The sequence below is a fragment of the Mesocricetus auratus genome, unplaced genomic scaffold (genome assembly GCF_017639785.1).
Source record: "Mesocricetus auratus isolate SY011 unplaced genomic scaffold, BCM_Maur_2.0 Super-Scaffold_100029, whole genome shotgun sequence".
NCBI classification, from domain to species: Eukaryota; Metazoa; Chordata; class Mammalia; order Rodentia; family Cricetidae; genus Mesocricetus; species Mesocricetus auratus.
The window spans coordinates 19079387-19103566 of NW_024429210.1; the positions used below are offsets into that span (position 1 = coordinate 19079387).

Sequence of the window (24180 nt, forward strand, 5' to 3'; positions counted from 1 at the left end):
CGTTTTGTTCTGAATCCTTTAAAGGAACCTGGTGTGGTGTGTTAGAGTTGGTGTTTCTTGTCATTCCTGCAGTTGTAGCTATTGTGGCATTTATGCAGGGTCAGGTTTAGCAGAGTAGAATTCAGTTATCCTTTTTTGATATATTTGCAAGTTTCTCGGCACTGAGCTTTATGGACTATAGCCTTCCGGACTTTTTCTTGCTCCAGAGAATACCTCCGTCTATTTGCTTATATCAAAACTAAAAGTTTCACTGAGATGTCACTGGACAATGAGAGCTGAGAGTTCTTATTACTCTATATGACAGTTTTAGTGCCTTCACAAACAAAACAGCATTACACTGGAAAGGAGGGATAGTGGGAGGGTAGAGATTAAGCATTGGAGATCTGATTTGGGGGTTACGAGGGCTTACTGCTTCTGCAGAGGATCAAGTTACATTGCTAACACCCACATGTTGGCTTACAACTGCCTGGAGTCCAATTTTGGGAATCTGATATCCTCTCCTGACTTCCATGACCGTCTACACACACAGTGCACATAACTCATGCAGGTACACATAGGCGCATCCATTAAAAGTAAATATTTAAAATTTAAGGGTATGTGGATACACCTTAGTGGTTAGAATGTTTGCCTAGCATACACAAACCCTGGGTTAGATTTTCTAGTTCCACATAAACCAGAAATGGTAGTAAAATGCTGTAAAAACACAAAAATAAATAAAAATGAAATAATGGGCTGGATCTAGACGTGGAGTTCTCAGCTCTGTGTGGCTGGCAGCAGGTAAGCTTTCCAGTGGTCACAGACTTGCAGGAATCAGTCTTGTCTGTCGCCCTTCCTCCTTCAGGTTAGAGGGCTTGATGCATGTTCTAGGGTGCAGAGCCACAGTGCTTCTGCTCCAAAGACTGAAGCCCACTGCTGCCAATATTTTCACGATCTGTTCCCTTTACACATGTGCCTCTTAGGACACTGGGAGATTGTCCTCAAGCTCCCATAGTTGTTGATAGTTCTTTGTTTTGAGGCCCTCAGAGTTGCGATCTCAAACAATAGGCAAGTTGTAGATCTTAGCTGTTGCCCAGAGGAAGGTATTAGAAGAGAGAAAGGAAACACACAGAGGCAGCCACATCATGGGAAATATGTATGTGGGTACTTTAGAAAAATAATTGAAGACTAAAATATCAGGCAATCCCAAAATGTTGTGGAGAACATACTTAGAACAGAGAAATACTACACTTTCTGAATAATTGAGAAAAATAGGTTCAGGCCATTTGGTTGTGCTCTATAAAGACCTCACCTGAGGGGACAGGAATTCTGAGAAGGTAAAGTATAGTATTTTATTAAAGGGTTAATTATTCCATCTGTCTCTTCAACTCAGTCTTTCTGATCCCTCATGTTCTCCTCCCCACACTCCCAATTTGCTTAGGAGCTCTTGTCCCTTTCCTCTTCTCTGGGGAACCATGTATGTCTCTCTTAGGGTCCTCCTTGTTTCCTAGCCTCTCTGTAGTTGTGATTATGGACTGGTAATACTTTTCAACCTGCTTTCTTAAGAATCCAGGTTCACCAGTCTAAGGGTGTCCCTACCCACAATGGGCTTCCCTCCAACTAATCACTAATTACATACACTTCTTCATGTTGTGCTGACCCTCAACCATAAAATTATTTGTTGCTAGTTCATGAATGTAATTTTGCTGCTGTTATGAATTGTAACGTAAATATCTGATATGCAGGATATCACCCGCAGGATATCACCACAGGATATCTGAAGGAGGCATTTTCTCAACTGAGGTTTTTCTTTCAGATGACTATAACTTGTGTCAAGTTGACATAAAACTAGAGATTCACAGCCAAGCACTGAGCCAAACTCCTGGAAGGCAGTTAGTTGTAGAGAGGGAGGAGTGATGAGCAAAGGAATCAAGATCGTGCTGGGGAAACCCACAGAAACAGTTGATCTGAGCAAGTGGGAACTCATGGACTCCAGTTGGACAGCTGGGGAGCCAGCATAGGACAGAACCAGGCCCCCTGCAGGTGGGTGTCAGTTGGGTGCCTGGACTGTCTGCGGGGCCTCTGGCAGTGGAACAGTATTCATCCCAAGTGTATGAATGGACTTTGGGAGCCCATTCGCTATGGAGGGATACTCTCTCAGCCTAGACACATGAGGGCCTAGGCTCTGCTCCAAATGATGTGAAGGACTTTAATAACCCCCCCTCCCTTGGGAGGCCCTGCTCTCCCTGGGGAGTGGAGAAGGAGTGTGTTGGAGGCTTAGAGGGAGGAATGGGAAGAAAGGGAGAGGGAACTGAGATTGGTATGTAAAATAAGATTGTTTTTAATTTAAATAAAGAAAGAAGAAGAAAGCAGGCTGAGCAAGCTGTGGGGAGTAAGTCATTTAGGCACTCCTCCATGGCCTTTGTGTCAGCACTTGCCTCTAGGATCTTGCCCTATTTGTGTTCCTGTCCTGGCTTCCTCCAGTGACAGACTTTGATATGGGAGTGAAAGTGAAATAAAGGTCTTCCTCCCCATCTTGTTTTTGGACATGGGTTTCATGTCTAACTAAGACAGTTGCTTTGACCAAGACAAGTTAAGGAAGGAGTTTGTTTTGGCTTATGCTTCCAGAAGAGTAAGAGTTTATCGTGGCTGGGAAGCATGGCAACAAGCCACAGGGATGGCAACAGAGCAGGATGCTGAGAGACCACATCTTTCACTGCAAGAACAAAACTGCCAAGTGGAAATAGTGTGCAGCTGTGTGCTTTCAGAACCTGCCCCAATGAAGCCTCCTAAGTCTCCATGCACAGCACAAAGTGCCTGAAGATTACGGGGCCACTTTTCATTATTACTTCTCCGCCAGAGCATGGACTATATCACTTATTTTCCATCTGCTTTATTGGAAAAAGTAAATTTCTTATCCATGGCTAATTAAAACTCTACGTGTACATGTGTGACATCTGTTGACTGCATCTATGCTGGCTCCTTTCCTCACTTTCTGGAATAGAGCATCAATGACAGTGGATGATAGTAAGATATAGAAGCCTTGGGAGATATACCCAGGGATGCTGTAGCTGGGTTATATAGTAGTTCTGTTTAGCTTTTTAAGATAAGAAACCTCCATGCTGGGTGGTGGTGGTGCACACCTTTAAATCCTAGCACTAGGGAAGCAAACTCTGAGTTTGTCGCCAGCCTGGTCTTGTACATAGTGAGTTCCAGGCCAGCCAAGACTATACAGAGAAACCCTGTCTAGAACAAAACCCTCCAAAATCATTTCCATAGTGCACTAGTTGACACTCTCACTAATTGTTCTTTCTAAGAACTAAGATTCTGTCTGTCTCCAAATCCCTGCCACTTCGTGCTGTCTTTTGTTGTCTTGATGATAACCTATCTGGTGGTGAGATAGTCTCAAAGTCGTTTTAATTTGTGCTCCCTGGAAAGCTAAGGATGTTAGACATTTTTGAAAATCTCTCTTGGCCATCTCTATTTCTTTTGAGAATTCTCTTTTCAGCTTCTTATGTCATTTTACAAATTGTGTTGTTTTCTTGTTTAGTTTTTTAAGTTTCTTCTATAGTCTAGATAGCAGTCCTGTCTGATGTGTGTATAACCAGCAAAGAGTTTCCTCTCATTTGTACATTATCTCTGCCTCCTCTCCTGTTCAGAGGCTTACTCATGAGACTCCATTTGCCATATAGCCTGAGTGACTCCAGCTGTGCTCAGACAATCCTCACCTGTGCCCTGTCATATAGTGTTCCTAATGTTTTCCTCCAGCATTTCTGTTTCAGGTTTTCTTCCATTTGAAATAGGGCAAGAGATAAGGAGCCAGTTTTATTCTACCTTTTAGTTTCTAGTTTTTTTTCCAGCAACATCTGTTGGAAAAATAGAGGCTGTCTTCTCTCCAGTGATTTTTTTTTGCATATTTTGGGGGGAAAACCCAAAATATCTGTGTGGGTTTATGTTTGTCTATTATCCTGCTCAGTGACCTATATGTTTTTGTGCCACGATCATGCTGCTTTCTGTGCTTCTAAAGTGTAACTTGAAATCAAGTATGATGGTTCATTTTTTCATAGAATTTCTTTGCTTCCAAATTAATTTTAAGATTTGTTTCTGTTTCTCTGAGAATGGCATGGGTACTTTGATGGGAGTTGTGCTAAATTTGTATAATGCGTTTGGTAATACAGCCATTTCACAGTATTGATTATTCTAACTAGTGAGCAATGAGGGTTTTTTCTTCTTTCTAGTGTCTTCAATTCATCTTTTTAAGTATTTTAAAGTTATCGTTGTAGAGGTACTTTACCACTTGATTACATTTATTCTAAGGTATTTTATTTGTTTGTTGTGTTCATTTTCCAGGTACTTTTGAATTGGATTGTTTCTCTGATTTCTTCCTTAGCCTGCTTATTATTGGTATATAGAAAGGCTACATGCTCTGTATATTTTACTTTGTTTTTGAATGAGCGTGAATGCACTGATAATTTTTAAAATTGTTTATATTTATTTTATGTGTCTGGGTATTGTGCCTGCTGCATGTCTGTGCATTATGTGCTAGCCTGGGGAACTGTGCTAGTCATAAGAGAGCATTGGATCTCCTGGAACTGAAGTTACAGATGGTTGTGAGCTGCCATGTGGGTGCTGGGAATTGAACCCAGGTTCAGTTCTTTTAACCACTGAACCATCTCTCTAGCTCTCTATATAGTATATTTTGTATCCTGCTACTTTGCTGGAAGGGTTTTTTCTATTTTTTAAATATCAGATTAGTTGATTTTTTTGAGGTTTATTTTTGTATGTGTGGGTGTGTATGGTATGGGTATATGTGGTGTGTGGTGTGGTATGGGTGGTGTCTGGGGGGGGTATGGAGATGTGGGGTGGGTGGGTATGAGTGTGAGTGGGGTATGTGTGTATGGTAGGTATAATATGGGGTGTTTGTATGATGGATATGGTATGGGGTGTGGGGATGTGGGTGTATATGTATGGTGTGTGTGATGTGGAATATGTGTGGGTGTGGTGTGGGTTTGTGTGCGTATGGGGTGTGTGTGTGTGTGTGGTGTGGGTGTGATGTGTGGGGTGGCTGTGGTGTATGTGATGTGTGTGCATGTGGGCAGTGTAGGTGTGGGGGGGGTAGGCAGAGGACAGAAGAGGATGTCAGATTTTCTGGAACTGGAATTGAAAGAAGTTGTAAACTTCCATTTTGGTGGTGGGAACCAAACTTGGATCCTCTGCAAGAGCCGGAAGAGCTCCAAGTTTCTGAGCCATCTTTCTGATCCTTGCTGGAAGTTCTTACACGTTCTAAGGGGTTTTTCTGTTGTATATTATGTATACAGTCATCTCATCTTCAAATAAGAGTACTTTGTTACCCTCCTTATCTGTGTTCCTTTTATATGTATCTTTCTCATGTCTTGTTGTTATAGATACAATTTCCAGCACTATATTGAATAAGAGTGAAACAAATAGACACTTTCTTTTTCCGGATTTTGGTAGTTATACCTTGATTTCCTGCCCCCTCCATTTAATATGATATCTATGTTTGATATATATAACCTTTATTATATTGAGATTTTTCTTCTATTCTGAGTTTCTTCAGCCAGCCTCTTCTGTTTGTTTGTTTGGTTTTTGTCAAAAGCCATCTATCAAAATGACCAGTTGGGCTGTAAGATGGCTCAGTGGTTAAGAGCAATTGCTCTTGGAGGGTACCTGAGTTTAGTTCCCAGAACCCAGATGGTACTTACACTTGCCTGTAACTCCAGCTCCAGGAGATCTGATGCCCTGTTCTGGCCTCTTCAGGCATCAGGCACCCACTTGGTACATATACATACATGCAGGCCAAACAAATAAATGTATGAAATAAAATTAAAATAAATGATTTAAAGTGATTTCTGTCCTTGAGTGTATGTGATATAATACATTTAGTGGTTTGAGTTTGTTGAACCATCCCTGTATGCCATGAATCTAGATCATAATGAATGATGTTTTCTAAAAGTCAGTTTACAAATATTTTTGCTGAGAGTTTTTGCAATGTTGCTCACTAGAGATGTTGTCCTAGTTTGTTTTCTGCTGTATAATAAAACCTATGACCAAAAGCAACTTGTGGAATAAAGGGTTTGTTTGGCTTATATTTCCACATTACAGTCCATCATTGAGGAAAGGAAGTAAGGACAGGAATTTAAGCAGGAATCTGGAGGCAGGAACTCAAAGTTCATGGAGGAGTTCTGTTTACTGGCTTGTTCTTTATACAACCAAGACAACTTGCTCAAAGGTAGAACTGTCCACAGTGACTTGAGTCCTCTCACATTCGTCATTAATAAATTTTTAAAAATGCCACAGGCTGCGAGCTTTGGGAGATGGGAACCAAAGGATCCTCTGTAAGAGCTAACCATGTTCGCCTTAGGACTGCTTCTATTGCATCCCATGGTTGGGCATGTTAGGTTCATTTTCATTCATACCTTTCTTGATTTCCTTTTTATTCTTTTAGGCCACTCTGATAGAGGCATTTCCTCAGTTGAGATTCCTGCTTCCCCAGGATAGCATTTACTTACTAGACCACTTCTCCAGGACTTTGGGAATTTGAGTGAAGCAGTGGATTCCTTGTTCAGTGCTGGCCTGCTATCTTACCCTCAAACTCCGGTGCTTCACATTATCTTCCAATAATAATTACTGTCTATACCTGTTATACAGTTAACACATCTTTCTTATAGTCTTTCCAAAGGTATATGAACCTTAGTAGATACACATTTGTGTATAAATGCTCAAATGAAAGATTATGTCTAACATCATTTTTATAGAAAACTTGAGTAATGCCAACTAAAGATATTAGGAATGGAGTTACTTTCAATATCCTTCGAGATACATGCAATATTTTTATTACTGTAATGCTTTCCAGTTTTTTCAAATTTTTAAAATTCTCCACATCATTTGGACTGTCTTCATGTGAGAATTGAATCTTTTTTCCCAGTGAAATTTTGTTTTTATTATCCTTGGAAATCCTTATATTTTCTATATTTGAGTACTTGCATGTCCTCAAAAAATTTAAACATTCATTCCTGCTTTATTTTTGTCTTATATTTAAAATTTTTATTTATAAGTATGTGTGTGCCTCATGTATGTAGATGTCTGTGTGGCCAGAATAGGGTGACCCTTGGAGCCATACTTGGAGGTAGTTGTGAGACACCTGAAGTGGGTCCTGGGATCGAAACTCAGGTCCTCTGAATGAACAAACAGCACATAGTCTCAACCTCTGAGCCATCTCTCCAACCCTCCAACCCCTCCTGCCTTATTTTTATCTTTAGCTCTCATGACCTAAAGCACATGTTCATTATTTTGTTTACTCTTGCAAAAATGTATGTTCCCTCAGAGCAAGTATTGTTAACTGCTTAGAAGAATATATGGCAAATAATGAGCGTTCAGTAAGGATTTGTTTTGTGAATGCTCCAATTTTCTAAAAATTTTCTTTCAAGTGTATTACTATTTTTACTTTTCCATGAATTTCATAGGCTTATCATGTGTGTCAAATTGAAATTATCTTAACTAGTTCATGTACATTTTGTCTTGCCCTGTTTATGAGCCTCTTAATAAAGTCATGTTTATCTTGTGTTCACTTTCATATACTTGTGCCCGTGTCTTTAATACCTTGATCATGACTATTTTTAGAGGTAGGTGAGTTTCTACAGGCCTGGAATTAACACAATAAAGCTTTAATTATGGTGGTACTTTTATGTCTTACTTTTTATTTTGTTGTTTGAGACTTGGTCTCTCCCTAACCTCGGTTGTCCTGAATCTCACTATGTAGACCAGGTGGGCCTTGAACTCCTGCCTGCCTTTGTGAGTGCTGGGTTAAAGGTGTGCGTTACCATGCCAGACTTGGAGCTCACAGTATAGGCCATGTTGGCCTTCAACTTGAAACAATCCTCTGATCACCAGTTCTGGGGTTTTAGGCATGTGCCACCGTTGCAGCTTATGTTGTATACATTTTTAAATACTACTTGTAAGAATAGATTAGTAAAATAAATGAATGGTTTACAAAAACCCCACATAGCCATACAATAGCCAATTATAAATTACAATAATTTTATTTTAAAATTTTTTGTGTAATTTTTAACTGTCTTACTACTTCATATTACTATTGCCAGAGTTAACATAAAATTCATACTTTAAAATAAACTAATAAACTTTCATATTAATTTCAAGATATAGTTACTACAACTTGATGATTTTGTACTTTTGTTTCACTTTCTATACTCCTCAACAAAAGATTTTATAAACATGAGCTTAGAGTTCAGATTAGCAGGGTACACTATAGTAAGCATTCACGTTCTGTGTTAATTTTGTATGGTATCAAATTCATAAGCAGATCTGTGGTGTAAAGGTCAGGGTGTGTTTACATGAGGTCACTGCTGACTGTGCTGGTGAGGGAATATGGAGCTGTCTTCTCATTCTGGGAACGGTGACGTAGGAGAATTAGATGGTTACTGAGGAGAGAGTGCAGAAGCGAGATTATCCCCCATACTAACTCATGTTACTTTCATGAAGTATGCTATGGATAAAATTGTGCTTGCTGCCAGATGCTGGTGGCATGGCACTCTACATCTTTAATGCCAGCACTAGGGAGGCATAGGCAGGCAGATCTACAGAGTGAGTTCCAGGACAGCCAGAGCTGTTACTCAGAGAAACCCTGTCTCAAAAAAAAACTAAAAAGAAAAAAAAGTAGTGATTGCTTTAAAATAAATATTTGTTTTTAAAAACTTAAAGTGATAGTCTTCATTTTGTGTCAAAGCAAAAAAAATCTAAAAATCAAAATAAATTGAGGGTTTTTTCCTTTTAAGTTATGTACTTTATATTTTAAGATAGGCTATCTCAGAGTCAATATTTAAGCCAGGTTAGTCTCAAACTTCTGAAAAGAACTCCTTCCTCAGCCTCACAGGTGTAAGAGTTATAGCTATGAGCCACTATGCTTGATAATTTCAGTCTGCCATAACTTAGTTATTTAATCCATAAGGTGCAAAAGATTTAACACATAAGAGATCCTTTGCATGTTTGTTTTTAATATAGCACACCTAGAGAAGAGTGTACAGTTACTAAATTATAACTTGGTGAGTGGTTACATAGTCAATATTAGCCATATAGTTACTAACTACTGGATATCATTACAGGAGACTTTGCAGCAGTTGATTGTGATGTCATTGCCAAATGTCTTAATCATTGGCAAAAATCCCTTTTCTGGTAAGTTTTAAGTTGGTATAATGGGATAATAATAAAGCCTTATGTTTGTGTACCACTAGTATTTTTCCGAAGGGCTTGATTGTTTAACCATTCTCAGTAGGTTTTCCACAACATCAGTAGGAAAAGTTGGGAATGATTCTCCTGTCTGTAGAAAGAAAAGAAGCGTATAATATTTAAGTTGTTGGTGAGATATACACACACCAACACTAAACAAGTGGGGTTTTTTCTGCTGTATTAAACTGGTTTTTGGTGATGGTTGTGATTTTAACGAATAATGTTGAAGCTGTTTTAAGTTTTATATTTATATGCCTATTTACTGTTGCCAAAATCATTGGACTTGGCTAGCCAAGTGCCTATCATTGAGCAGTATTCCAGCTTTTAAGTTGAAAGATTTACTAGTACACATTTTAATTCGTATGAAACAACTTTGTAGTAGAAAGATAAGAGGAAGTATTTTTAGATTATTTAAGTTATTATACTAAAAAACCCTTACTCCTTTACTAGCATTTTATTTTTACTTGTATTTTGCTGTTTCTGGAATGTGCTCCTAGGGCCTCATACACCAGACAGTTGCTGTACCCATCCACCCTAGAATTTAATGTTTGAACAATTAACTAGCATTTATGAAACATTTCAGGAAAGGTCTTACTCCTTGTGGGCTACATGATGTTCAGATTGAACCAGAACCCAGCCCAGTTGAAAAAAAAAGTTCAAATAAGAGGCACTATGTAAGCAACTCTTTAGGAAACTACCAATTAAATGCAATAGTAGTGATCTCAATTAGGAATTGTTACCTAGATACTCTTTAGTGATATTCTAGGATGTTTGGTTATACAAGTAAACAGAAGATTAGCATGTAGAATGGAATTATTTTTTATTTTATATGCATTTAGTAAATAACTACCAAGTCATAGGGTAGAAATGGCTATGTGCTAGGACTTCTTGTGGTTTGGGGAAAGATCCAAAGATTACTGTGAGGATATATACCTCATATGGCAGAGAGATGTGCAAAATCCTAAGGTATGTAAAATAGAGTGTTAATTATTCCTAAAATTGTCGGGGTTAGAGTTTGGACTTGTGACTTGTTCAAAAGGACTACACAGATGTGAGATCTATCTATGGTGATGGAAGTAGTTCACTAAGGAATTGAAGGAAGGAAGGGAAGGAAAGAAATTTATAGCCAAAGTTATAGCCTAAGAGTGTATATTGATTGTTAAAATGGCCTACTAAGACTAGAAAAAAATAGTTTCATGGAAAGTCTCTAATATGATTTGAAATACATCACAGATAATTTAACCTGGTAGTGAAAATCTTTCTGAATTTTATATATTTGTGGTTATGTTCGGCAAAATATTTTAAGACAATCCTTTTTTGTTTGGTTTTTTTTTGGGGGGGGGTTCTCTGTGTAGTTTTGGAGCCTGTCCTGGAACTAGCTCCTGTAGACCACACTGGTCTTGAACTCACAGAGACCTGCCTTCCTCTGCCTCCCAAGTGCTGGGATTGAAGGTCTGTGCCACCACTGACCAACTTATTTTAAGACAGTCTTGGTTGAATGTTGTTAACAGTGGTTGCTCTAAAGTTCTGTTCTGGACTGATAACTTTTTTTTTTAAAGAAACTTTTTTTTTAAGATTTTATTTATTCATTATGACTACAACATCTTGCTTCAGAAGAGGACACCAGATCTCATTATGGATGGTTGTGAGCCACCATGTGGTTGCTGGGAATTGAACTCAGGACCTCTGGAAGAGCAACCAGTGCTCTTAACCTCTGAGCCATCTCTCCAGCCCCTGGACTGATAACTTTTATTCAGTTTTTAACATACATGTCTTTCTTTTATTCAGTTTTTAACATACATGTTTTTCTTTTATTAAAATGTATTGTGAAATAGGATGTCCAGACTAGCCCGGAACTCACTTTGTAACCCATATAGTTCTTGTACTTTAGCGTCTTGATGCTGGGATTATAGGTATGAACTACCACGTCCAGCCAGCCTACTTTATTAGACTCACTGTGATGTGTGTGCACTTAAGGTTCTGATCGTTATGAACCGGTGGTGTGAGAATTATGTTTAGATTGTGTATGTAAATGAACCATAAGCTTTGTATTTTAGTAAAAAAAATACTAAGAGGAACCCATTGGCATGTTCTCTGGCATATTCTTATATCAGTGTAATCTAGAGGGTTGGCACAATACGATTTATAGAAAAGGAGTAGATACAGGTAGCACTTAGCTTAAAGCTTGTGTATCTGCACTGTTACTCTTTAGAAGGGATCTCCTTGCCATGTCTTCTGCTGTCACCACATTATGCACACGTAAGCCACATAATTAAATTCCACCATGTATTTACAAAGTTCATTGCCTCTAGAGTTGATTGTTCCGGTGTTTGAAAGAGTTTAAACAAAGCTAAATGCTGTACTTACTAGTGTTTCTATTTCAGAACAAGGCACAGAAGAAGTTAAAAAGTTGCTTTTACTCTTACTGGGTTGTGCAGTTCAGGTAAGTTAAAATGCTTCTTCATATTTTCATTCTTATAAACTGTTCTTGAGACTCTATCTGGTTTTCTGAAAGACTTGGTAAGTTTATCCCCTTAAAAATTGTGTGTAAGTTCTTAACTTGGCCTTAAGTGATGTTTCTCTTACTGGTAAGAATTTGCTGATGGAATGTAGGCCTGGAACTTGCTTGGACAGCTGGACTGTACAGGCAGATCTTGGGTGGGCTCCTGTTTAGCCATTTTCTAGGTGGGAGTGTGATGATGTCTTGCATGTACAAATAAAACTTGTCTGAAGATCAGAGGTTGGGGCATGCCACTAGCTAACCATAGAACTCTGGAGGTCTGTACAAACAGATAGGAAGTGAGACAGCTAGGCAGAGAGGAAGTGAGATGACTGGGCAGAGAGAAGATATAAGCAGGAAGAAACAGGAACTTGCTCTTTTTCCCTACTGGGAAGCTATGAGGTGGCTTTGGCTTGCTCCTTCTTCTGTCTGATCCTCAGCATTTTCCTCTTTTAAAAAAATTTTTGAAATAAAAGAAAGAACGTTTCTTTTATTTCAAAAGCTAGTTACAGCATCAATGTCATGTATTAAAAACTTTTAGTAGATGCTTCTAATGATTCAGATCGGTGTGCCTCTTCAGAGACATGTCCCTGGTTTGTTTGTGCAAGGGTATGCTTTAGAAGAGAAGAGGGGCTAACAATTGAGAGAGGATTCTGGACTGACGTGATAGGTTGAGAGCACTGACTGCTCTTCCAGAGGACCCAGAATTAATTCCCAGCATCCACATGGTAATTCATAGCTATCTGTAACTCTAGTCTCATGGACTCCCAACACCCTCTTTTGGCCTTTGTGGGCACCAGGAACACACATGGTACACAGACATAACTGCAGGTAAAAGCCCCTTAAATAATAAATAAATCTTAAGAGAGAGAATTTGTGAGAAATTTTTTTGTGTGTGGTAGTTTATGCACGTGACTATGCATGTATTCATGTAAACATGTGAAGGTCAGAGGACAATGTGCTGTCTCACTGAACCTAGAACTTCCTGATTCAGCTATATTTGGTGACCACCAAGTCCCAGGGATCCTACTAGCATTGGAATTAAAGTTTTATACCAATGCACCCAGCAAGCACTTTCCTAACAAAAATAGTCACAGCCTTATTACTTCTTTATAGATGTTTGTATCTATAATCTTTTTCTCAAATAAGATTAGTGTTTGGGTAGATATTTAAGTTACTTTACAAACTGGATATTTTGAGTCCAGTATGCTACTTTAATAATTACAGTGGGAATCTATGTATCTGCATCAAATTGAGATAGTCACTTTAGATTTAGGTCAATTTACTAGTAGGCTAAAAGAACACTGTGGTGATTTCCAAATCTACTATACTAGATTTTCCATCTGAGTAACTTAAAAAGTATGTGTGTGTATGTGAACATACCATGACACACTTGTAGAAGTAAGAGAACACCCTTGTTGAGGTTGTTCACCAGTGCCTACAGCCGTTTTCTGATTTTCTGAAACACTTGATTTGTTTTTTAATTTTTGGGAGATCTCCTATCTCTGCCTCTCTCTCTCTCTCTGTCTCTCTCTGTCTCTCTCTGTCTCTCTCTGTCTCTCTCTCTCTCTCTCTCTCTGTCTCTGTCTCTCTCTCTCCCTCCCTCCCACCCCTTCCCTCTCCCCTTCTTCCTCTCCCCCCTTCTTCTTCCCCCCTTCTCTCTCACTCTGGTTTCCCTTAACTTTCTGATGCTTCTAATTCCATCCTTCAATACTGGAATTGCAGGTGTGCATCACCACACCCAATGTTTACAGTGCTTGGAACTGAACTTTTGTATTCCTGTATGCCAAGCAAGCACTTTGCCAACTGAGCTATGTTGCCAGCCTATGAAATGAGATTTTTATAAACAAACAAGTTCACTACTAATATTTCATATTTATTACATATATTTTACATTCTAGAGTGTATTGGCTTTTAGACCCAACTGCTTTGGAGATATATTGAATTTACATGTATGTGGATAAGTGTGAATATATATGTATATATAAATATATATATATCTCACATACATACCTACACACATATGTGTATATGTGTATACCGTGTGTGTGTGTGTGTGTGTGTGTGTGTGTGTGTGTGTGTGTGTGTGTGTGTGTGTGTGTGTTAGGTAATGATCGGTTCAGGATTATGGGTATACCTACCACCTCAAGACATTATTTCCTTGTTTTGAGGGCATACAAAATCATCTGTACTGGCCATTTAGAAATGCTTAGTTAATTGTTATTCATCATAATGATCCTACTGTACTATATATGACATAAGTTATCATCCTAGCCATCTGTCTGTACTTGTATCAATTAGCAGTAATCTATTCTCACCATCTTCCTCTTCTTAGCACCCTTTCTAGCCTCTAGTAGCCACTATGAGGGCAGTGTTCATACATAAATTATTACATTTCTGTAATATGTTATACATTATTGTTTACTTAACAGCTGGTTAAATATTAAGATAAATGTGGTGTCTGTTGCTGCTATTCTAATTTCGTCATAAGGTCTTTAGTTGGAAACACTATTTTTACTCACTCACCGCTACTATACACTGCATTTGCTTTATAAAATGTCTCTTTGTTGGTAAATGTTACATTGTATAAATGGTTAACTTCTCATGGTGGTGCTAGTGAAGAAATAATAGGCTTGCAGTGCTTATAAAAGGAAATGTGTTATCTCTTTTTAAAACTAGAGCAGACAACCATAAGACAGTTGAATTGGGGTACTCTAAATGAATTTTAATTATTATATTTCATAATAACCCTGCCATTTTATGTTTTGATTAGATAGAAAACTATTCATAAGTCAGTAATTACAGAGATGATAAAGAATTGGGATTACTGTCTCTGAAAAGCTAGTTTACATATGCTGTGAATGTAGTTAGAAAGTCGATCCTCAGTTCTTCTTAAAGAACTGGTTCATATTTCCTCGAACCAAAAAAAAGTGTTTTTATGCCTATTGATCCCTATTCCATTTCTTCCAAAACTACCCAGCTCCTAATCATACCTAGGAATTGTGCTTTCCTGATTATTTAAAATAGTTTCATATCATAACAGTACTTTATTTTTTCCTGGAATGTAGAGCTCTCGATGAAAGTATAGAGTGCGCTCAGATTGTATAATGACAGAAATGGAGCATTAGCAACTTAACTAACTTGAATCAGAGCTTTGTAAGGTTCTTAATGATCGAAGAGCCAGTTTTTCTTCTTTAGTGTATATTGTCTTTACTGGCTCTGTGATTGGCCCAGGAGGTGCCTCTTAGCTTGGCACAAGGCAGTGCTGTCTATTTGTATGCACCTCTCATTGGTAGCTGCATGAATACAGTTATATTAAGAATTGAATTGCAATATACAAGATGTAGACAAGCAGAGATGAAGATGTATGTTGTTATTTAATCCTTATTGGAAAAAGATTAGGTTTATATTTTTTGTTTTTAGCTGAAATAAAACTTCAAAAAGTTGACATTAAGGATTTGCTGCCTTATTCTTATTTGGTTACATGTGTATTTATAGTTATTAAATTTTGCCCCTGGTTACTTTATTACAATAGAAACAAACCAGAAATTTATTGTATTACTTTATAAATGTTGGCCTGGGCAATCACAGTTAGTTTCTTTTATTAAGATCGATAGGCTGAATATGAGAGAATAAATTGTAAGCTTGAAGGAAAAACTGCCAAATTTTTTCCCCAAGAAGAAAGGCAGTGTTGTTTGGTGACAGTCAGGGATTGACAGAGCATTTTGGCAGCATTCCGAATTCTGCCACTGACTCACTGTGGTTTTTGGCAAGTAACTTGTTCTCTCTGAAACAAGTTCTTGATTCTTTACTTCTGTTTGTTAGGTTAGCATAATAATATCCTGACCTCAGATGTGCTGTGTAATATGTTCCTACTTTAGAACTTTCCAACATAAAACTGTAGAGTTCAGAGCCTGGCTCTTAAATGTTTCAAAATCATCGTATCTTTGTTAGGTAAATATATCTGAGAGGAGGTAATTTAAATGGAGAACAAAACCCTCACTGTGCTGTTCAAATATTGTAAAGCTTGATGCTTATTTATATATAGCATTTTAAGGACAATATAGAGTTTGAATGGTCCTCCTCCATTTATTGCAGTGTCAGAAAAAGGAAGAATTTATTGAAAGAATTCAGAGTTTAGATTTTGATACAAAAGCAGCAGTTGCCGCACACATTCAAGAGGTAAGTGCTTATATATATTAATGCATTTTTAGTACACTTCCAGTTTGTTTTTTAAATACTATCTCCCCAAATACTTAGTTACTGGATAAATAAGAACAATTAAAGATCAATCATAAATTAACCCTACTTATATATAAATTTCTTTTCTTTAGAGATAGGTAATTCCATTAGTGAATTGTTTTATGTATGGCACAACGCTTACTACACATTTACTCTCTTTTGTCTGCGAGGACACAAGAATGTTGAGGAATAAAATTTGTGTCTTTATTAGGTAGCACAGAATGAATGATAGGGGTAACGATAATAAACTTAGGCTATGTGACTTTTTCTTAAATGAATAACTATTTTTATTGGAATAGTTATTATGTGAATTATACAAATACATTGATTTTTTTAAAGATATTCATATAAAAACAAATCTAAGTCACAATGTACCATGTCAAATTATTGATGTTAATGTAATTTTTTCCCTTTTTTTAGTCTAAATTAGAAACAAGCTTGCTTCACATGTCAATCCCAGCTCCCTCCCCCTCCCCTCCTTCCCCACCCCCTACCCAACCCCCACTTTGTACCCCAGGGAGGGTGAGGCCCTCCATGCCTCCATGGGGGTCTCCAGTGTCTGTCATTTTATCCAGGGCAGGGCCTCGGCCCTCCTCCATGTGTCCAGGCTTAGAGAGCATCCCACAATGTGCGATGGGCACCCAAAGTCCATTTGTTTGCTAGGGATAAATATTATCCAAGGCCCCATAGATTACCACATTCTGGGGATCTGGATCAGTCCCATGCTGGCCTCCCAGCCATCAGTCTGGGGTCCAAGAGCTTCCCCTTGTTCAGGTCAGCTGCCTCTGTGGGTTTCACCAGCCTGGGACTCCTTTGCTTATCACTCCTCCCTCTCTGCAACTGGATTCCAGGAGTTCAGTTCAGGGTTTAGCTGTGGTGTCTGCCTCTGCTTCCATCAGCCACTGGATGAAGGTTCTAGAGGGAGAGGGAGTTGGGATTGACATTTGAAGCAAGCTTGTTTCTAATTTAAATTTTAAAAAAGATTAAGAAAAAAAGAAAATTCAGTACAAATAATACAAAGTATTTCAATAGAGTAAAAAAAAAAGAAAAACACTTTCACTTCCCTCACTATTTGCTCATGAGATTTAATTTTTTTTTTTTTTTTTTTTTTTTTTTTTTGGTTTTTCGAGGCAGGGTTTCTCTGTATTGTTTTGGAGGCTGTCGGTCCAGCCCGGCCTCGAACTCACAGAGATCCGCCTGCCTCTGCCTCCCGAGTGCTGGGATTAAAGGTGTGCGCCACCACCGCCCGGCGAGATTTAAATTTTATAAGTCCTTTTAGAATTAGATTTTATATTAAACTTTACATGTCGTGAGAGAATTTTAAAATTGTGAAAATTGGTAATATTAAAAATATTCTCAGATGTCTGTATTTCATCTGTCATCTTTTTCTCTTAGTTAACTTCAGAGTCCAGATGAGAATTTATTTGTTCAGTTAAAATGCTTAGTTTTGCCATTAATTTCAAATCTACTTCTTTCTGCTTTTATAGTTGAGTTAATTTTGTGCTAAACTGAAATCAATATTTAAGTGTTAGCCATTCTTTGTTTATTTTGCTTGCCTTCCTAAGGTAACTCATAATCAGGAAAATGTGTTTGATCTGCAATGGATGGAGGTGACAGATATGTCTCAGGAAGATATAGAGCCACTCTTGAAGAATATGGCATCACACCTAAAAAGACTGATAGATGAGAGAGATGAACATTCAGAGGTTGGTTTTTTCATTGTTTTAGGTAATAAACTATAGTCATCCTTTGGTATCTTGAGCAGGCGTATTGGTTCTAGGACTTTTTAAAATACTAAAATCAATTCCAGTTCTTGGGAGGCCCGGGAAGGTGAACCTTTGAGTTCAAGACCAACCTGGTGTAGAGAGTGAGTTCCAGGACTGCTAGAGTGACTCAAAAAATCCCTGTCACAAAAAGCTTTAAAAAAAGGAAGAAAGAAAGAAAAGAAAAAAGATACTAAAGCCATGAATGCTCAAAGTCTCTGGGAAAAAAAGTACAGCATTTACACATGAAACTACAAATATCTTGTATACTATAAATCATCTTTTAATTACCTGTAAGGTATAGTATGTAGATAATAGCCAAATAGTTGCTATGGTGTATTATTTAAGGAGTGGTGGCAAGAAAAGTCCATACATGTGCATTGAAAACACAGGGATTTTTCCCCTCATTATTTTCCATCCATAGTTGGTTTAATTTGCAAATATGAAACCTATGTGGTGTGCCAACTATGACTTTCTTTTGTTGTTGTTGTTATTGGTTGTCTGTGTGTCTGTGTGTGAGTAAAACACAAGAATTAGAAAGGAACTAAGGAACTAAAAGAACCTTGGATTTTTTTCTTTTCTATTTTTTTGTTTGTTTGTTTTTCAAGACAGGGTTTTTCTGTGGCTTTGGAGGCTGTCCTGAACCTAGCTCTTGTAGACCAGGCTGGTCTCGAACTCCCAGAGATCTTGCTGCCTCTGCCTCCCTAGTGAGAACCTTGGATTTCTAATAAGCACATTATTATTAGTTCCTTTCTCTTTTTCTTTTTAAATTATTATTTTAATTTTGTGTTCCTGTGTGTTTTCAAGTCACCCCATTTCTTTGGCAATAGTGCAGAAGTGTGAAGCTGAATATATATTGATGTAAGTAGAAAACCATTACTTTGAAGCCCAAGAATTTGCTAAATTTCTTGGTTTTGTTGCCCATTTGATCCCAGGTTGTTAGGGAGTCAGTGTTCAAACAACGTTTTTGTTTTTTAAAATTACTTTACAGGGTCTCATGTACCTTAGGTTGATCTCAAAGTTAGCAGGTATCTGAGGATGACCACGAATGCCTCTTCTTGTTTTTGCTTCCCAAATCCTGGGATTTTAGTTGTGAGCAGCCACGGGTGTCCTTAGAGACCTTGTTGGTCAAATCGAAGCAGCTGACTGATCTAGATCCAAATCCTTAGACTGAGTTTAAACTTGATTTCACCTCACCTTTATGTGATGGTTCCAGTATATCAGACTACTACTCGGGTTGCTTTGAAAGTTAAACTATAGAATATCAACAGTCAACAGTTACAACCAAAGAAAGTTTAGCAATTTATAAAACAGTCTCTTTAGTTTTACTACATGCATTATTATTATCGGGCCTCCTGGTGATCATTGTTTAACTGCTCAAACTTTAAATACTTAGGTATGTTTAATTATTTCTATGCAAAATGATGGTTATACATAAGTCTGAAAATTTTATCATTACTAATTATTTTAGTTTAGTTGATACCAACTTGGTAAAGTATTCTAAAATTTGTATGTTAGAAAAAATAGGGTAGGAAAAGGCAGTAATGTACAGAAGCTTTTTTGTATACTTAATTTTAACTGTCAAAGAGAATATTATAGGTTCTTACAAGTTTAGAAAACAGCAGAGTCAGCCATAAAAACTTAGTACTTGATGAACAAGTACATCCAACATTTAATAGGAAAAAATTTATTTAATTAAAGCAAACACATATAGACCAACTTTCAAATAGCAGGACTAGCCAAATAATGTAGTCTTTTTATCTGAATGGTAATGAATACAACTGGCAGAAAGACCAAGATCTTTCTGACTATTTAAGACCTAGATGCAATTGCAATTCATATTGTATAAAAAGAGTACTTTGTATTTTTGCATTACATTTCTCTCACTGTAAAATTTCCATAACATTTAGGCAAAGCTTAGGTATATAGCATATTAAGCCCTCAAATACATATGCATCCATAATTATAGGCATAAAGGTAGAAAATATAATCAATATATATTTAGCCAGAGTCATAAAATAATTATTAAAATCTGTTTTAGAAATCAAAGGCTTAAAAATCTCTTCTAAGATTTGCTTTCTCTAAGTAATAAAAATGTAAAATTTAATAGAAAGCACAAGAAATTACCTTGATAAAGCAAAATTTGTGTTCATTAAGCCAGTTTATATGTAAATGTTTGTAAAAGTAAGCCAGTTTTTAAAGAAAACCTTGCTTTAAACATAGAGAATAATGTCCTGCTTGTATATTAGTACATTATATATTTTGACCTTGGGAATTTCTTTTCCTTTTTCCTTTTTTTTTTTTTTTTTTTGAGATAGGGTCTCACTATGTTGCTCTGGCTGTCCTGGAACTCACTATGCAAAAACCAGGCTGCCCTCGGGCTCACAGGCTGCCTCTGCTCCCTGAGTGTCAAGGTTAACAAAATGTACCCCTTTGCCCATCCATGGGAATTTCTTTAAATAACCTTTACTAATAGCCAACTTAACCATACATTCACCAATTACTTGTAACTTTCATCTATCACAAGCCTTGTTGTGATAAACTTTATTTAAATGTCTGACTTTGCTCCTGTAGAAAGTGTAGCACCAGGCCGCCCTAATCAGTTGATTATTGGCATATTCCACCATGGGCAACTGCACTTTTCTTGGGTCTGCATTACTTGTGTATTACTTAGTGAAATATTTTTAACACCACCTCTTGTGCTTCATACTATGCTAGATGAAAGGATGAAAAATACAAAGGAGGAGTAACAAAGATTGTTTCTGGTTTACTGAGAAAAAACTACATTATTTGTAGGTAGAAATGAAGGCTAGTATGTAGTTAGGTACTAATCTGTTTGTGTAGCATTCAAAGGTTCGTTATCTCCTAGGTACTGTTATTAAACTCAGGAAACATTAGCAAAATTAAAGATAATTAAGACAACAGAAAAATGAACAAAAAGTTGACTCTGGAAATGGATCCTTTGTCCAATATGGAGAATAATGTTGTATTTTCCATAAAAACAGGGAAATTGAGATGTGCTTCTACATGGGAGGACAAGTTTGTGTATCAGGGACATATAAGTCACCTTCAAAAGTAGCAAGGAAGGAATTCGGCTTTTTTGTTTTTTTCTTTTTGAACATGTAGAAGCAAGGGAGGAACTTGGTGCTTTTCTTTTTCTTTTTTTTTTTTTTGTTTTTTGTTTTGGAACATAAAAGAAGCTGTGTACATATCTTTGAGGAAAAATATAAGAATACGCAGAATATGTTTTGAGTGAACAATATATAACAATGAAGCAGCTAACCCTAGGTGATTGGTTGGATAAGAAGTCATTGGTTGAGAAGCTATGATAGCAGTTTTTAGTTGGAAGCTTAAACAGAGGAAAGGAGATCATCTACAAAGTCTTTATGGGGCCATTTGCCCAAAAACAAATAAGTAAAAGGATTGTTGCATAGAAAGGAGAACTTAATTAAAATGGATGGTAAGGTCTAGGACTGTCTTCAAGTTCTGTCACCATAGAACTGGAATCAAGAAGTCAAATGTGGTATACACCTGTAATTTCAGAACTATGGAGGTAGAGGGAGGAGGTTCATGAGTTCAAAGCCAACCTTGGCTACATATCTAGTTTGAGACAAACGTGAGCTACATAAACTCTGTCTCAAAATAAGTAAATAATCAAAGAAGAAAATCAGAAAAAATATGACTGTAGTCAAACTTGAATTTCATTTTGTAAAAATGTATATAAAACAAATTTATTGTAACATTTATACAAAAAGCACATCTAAAATATATTTATCAACTTGAAATTTAATTGCTGTTTTACCCTTCATTGGCTGTATGACTTTGGTTTACATTGGTGTGTGTGTGTGTGTATCCTCAGTTTCTTATGTCTAAAACAGATAGACCTTTAAAGAAAATTACAGTGCTAAATGGGATGTTGTTGGAGACTATCAAAGGAAAAAAGTATAAGTAATTGTCAGACAGTAGAATGATAGTATTAAAATTAAAAGTAAAAAGGGGCACATAAGAAGCCTACTGAGTTCCAGACTGTGAGAACTCTAGAGTACTTAGAAATAATCTCTGCCAAAGGGGCAGTTGAGTGATAAAAAGGTTCAAGGGTATGTGTGGTCACATAGGAGCAATGATAGTAAAGAAACATACTACAGAAGATTTGATTCCTCTATTGGAGAAACTTGTATTTATTGAATAAGTAGTGGACATGGGGTTGTGGAGAGATGACGAACTTGAACAGTACTCTCTGAAGTTTAGTAAAGCAGTAGTTATAAGCAGGAAGACAGAGATGCGGTTAAAGCAGAACAAAAAAAAATGGAGTTAGAGAGATGGCTCATCATTTAAGAGCACTTGTTGCTCTTGTGGAAGATCCAAGTTGGAATCTCAGCACCCTCCCATGTGGTGATTGACACCCATCCATAACTGCCAGTTCTAGAGGGTCCAGACTTCATGGGCACTAGGCATACATATGGTACACATGCATTCAGGAGAACATTCACATGTAAAAAAAAAAGAACAGATCTTTTTTAAAAATTTAAATAAAAACAAGTGATGAAGGTAGACTTAGTAATGAGGAATAAGGATGGTGATTTCATGGTCCCCAAATAGTAATGCCACCCATTTTGTCTAGGTAGACAATGAAAATTGCCTTACAGGATAAGTCCGTTTGCCTAAGAAAGTCTAAAGTAAGACAAAGAAACAAAAAAAATGGTTTAGAGTAAAATACTTTTACCAGTAAAGAAAAGAAGAATTAGGAGAATGGAGAAATATGGCTATAGAAGATGTAGGTTGGCTACATATTTAATCCATAAAGCTGAGATTTAGATTTTTAAAAAAAGGTTATGTCCTGATGATAATATTTGGAGAAAGGACTTGGGGAAGCTTTGGTATGGGAAGCATACAGTATTATAAATCATGGAACTTAGGATACACAGTGAACATGCTACATGTAGTCTCAACATGGCCATTAGCTAGTTGTGTAAGCTAGACCATCTGACCTCCCTCTAAGGTCTTATTCTCTCTAGCAATTGTTTCCTCTAGGATCATAAAATTATAGAACATTATTGTCTAATTCTGCAGTGATGGCAAGATTATATTCCTAGACTGTCCAATGTAGTAACAACTAGTAACAGATACCTGTTTTTTACTTGAAACATAGTCATATGACTAAAGAACTGAACTTTGAGCTGTTGAAATTTTTATTAAATAAACCACTTGTGCTATGGCTTTTGTAATTGAATAGCATAGTTCTAGACAAATCACTCTTTAGTTTTCTTTCCTGTATGGACATGTCTTTTATGCCTTTCCAATAGTTGTTATCCTATTATTTTGTCATGTGATTTATTTAAAAAAATCTAGACAGAGGGGAAAAAAAGCATTGACATGTTTCAGTGTTATCTGATAAATATCTCATGCACGATCTGTTGAATAAACTTGAAATAACAGCTAATATGGCAATGTTAAAATGATGTTTATGTTATTGGTATTTCTTTGTTTTGGAGACAGGGTCTCACCACATAGCCGTGACTGAGCCTTAACTCGTGAGATAGACCAGGCTGGCCTCCAATTCACAGTGATCCACCCACTTCTGTCTGTACCTCCCCAGAGCTGGGATTTAGCTCTTGCTCTACCTCATCTGAGAAAGCTGAGATGCTTTTGCTCAGAGTTGTTTTATTTTATAGAATATTGAGTGAGTAGTGTTGCTATGTCTAGGTTACTGATGTGTAGAACACTAAAACTGATTGTGTTTACCTCTATAATTCTTAGACTATTATAGAGCTCTCTGAAGAGCGAGATGGTCTTCATTTTCTTCCCCATGCCTCTTCATCTGCGCAGTCACCCTGTGGCTCTCCAGGCATGAAGCGAACAGAAAGTCGACAGCACCTCTCAGTGGAACTGGCTGATGCTAAAGCCAAGATCCGAAGACTGAGGCAGGAATTGTAAGTTCCTGACTTTCAATTTTCATTGAAAGTATGTGGTAATAAAGACGACCTTAGCAGTATTTTAAGTTTGACATTAGACCAATTACCCTCTGTTGTCAATCTAAATCAAATATTTATTAGTATTTATTAAAATGAGAAAAAATTGCTTATAATCCTAATACTCAAATATAAGCGGGAGAATCCAGCAATTCACGGTCTTCCTCAGATACAAAATAAGTCTAAGCTTAGCCTGGGCTATGTGAAATTCTGTCTGAATAATAGTAATAATGACAATGTTTTCAAGGACTGACCTGTTGACATAATATTACAAAAATAATTTTATATGTATAGTCCATATTAAGTCATTGAAGTGCCAGTCATCTACTTAATAAAATATTCAGATTTTATTAGTACTGATGAAATTGTACTTAATAAATTATCAAAGCTCACTACAGAAAGCACAATATAAATTTTACATATTCATTCTTGGGTGAACCACAAGTAAAAGCATGACCAACCTTTG

General features: G+C 37.0%; 1 protein-coding gene across 8 annotated transcripts in view; it reads left to right on the plus strand.

Annotated features, from left to right (window-relative positions):
- Positions 1-24180, plus strand: part of Ccdc88a (coiled-coil domain containing 88A) — a 147337-nt gene that overhangs the window by 47009 nt on the left and 76148 nt on the right. For all 8 annotated transcript variants that reach the window (XR_002382770.2, XM_040733247.1, XM_040733248.1 and 5 more), the window contains 5 exons: positions 9117-9186; positions 11625-11683; positions 15839-15922; positions 17548-17688; positions 23503-23675. Coding sequence is in view for 7 of the 8 variants with exons in the window: in XM_040733247.1 (XP_040589181.1) it covers positions 9117-9186; positions 11625-11683; positions 15839-15922; positions 17548-17688; positions 23503-23675 (527 nt within the window). In the remaining variant the exon portion in view is untranslated. The remainder of the gene's footprint in view (positions 1-9116; positions 9187-11624; positions 11684-15838; positions 15923-17547; positions 17689-23502; positions 23676-24180) is intronic.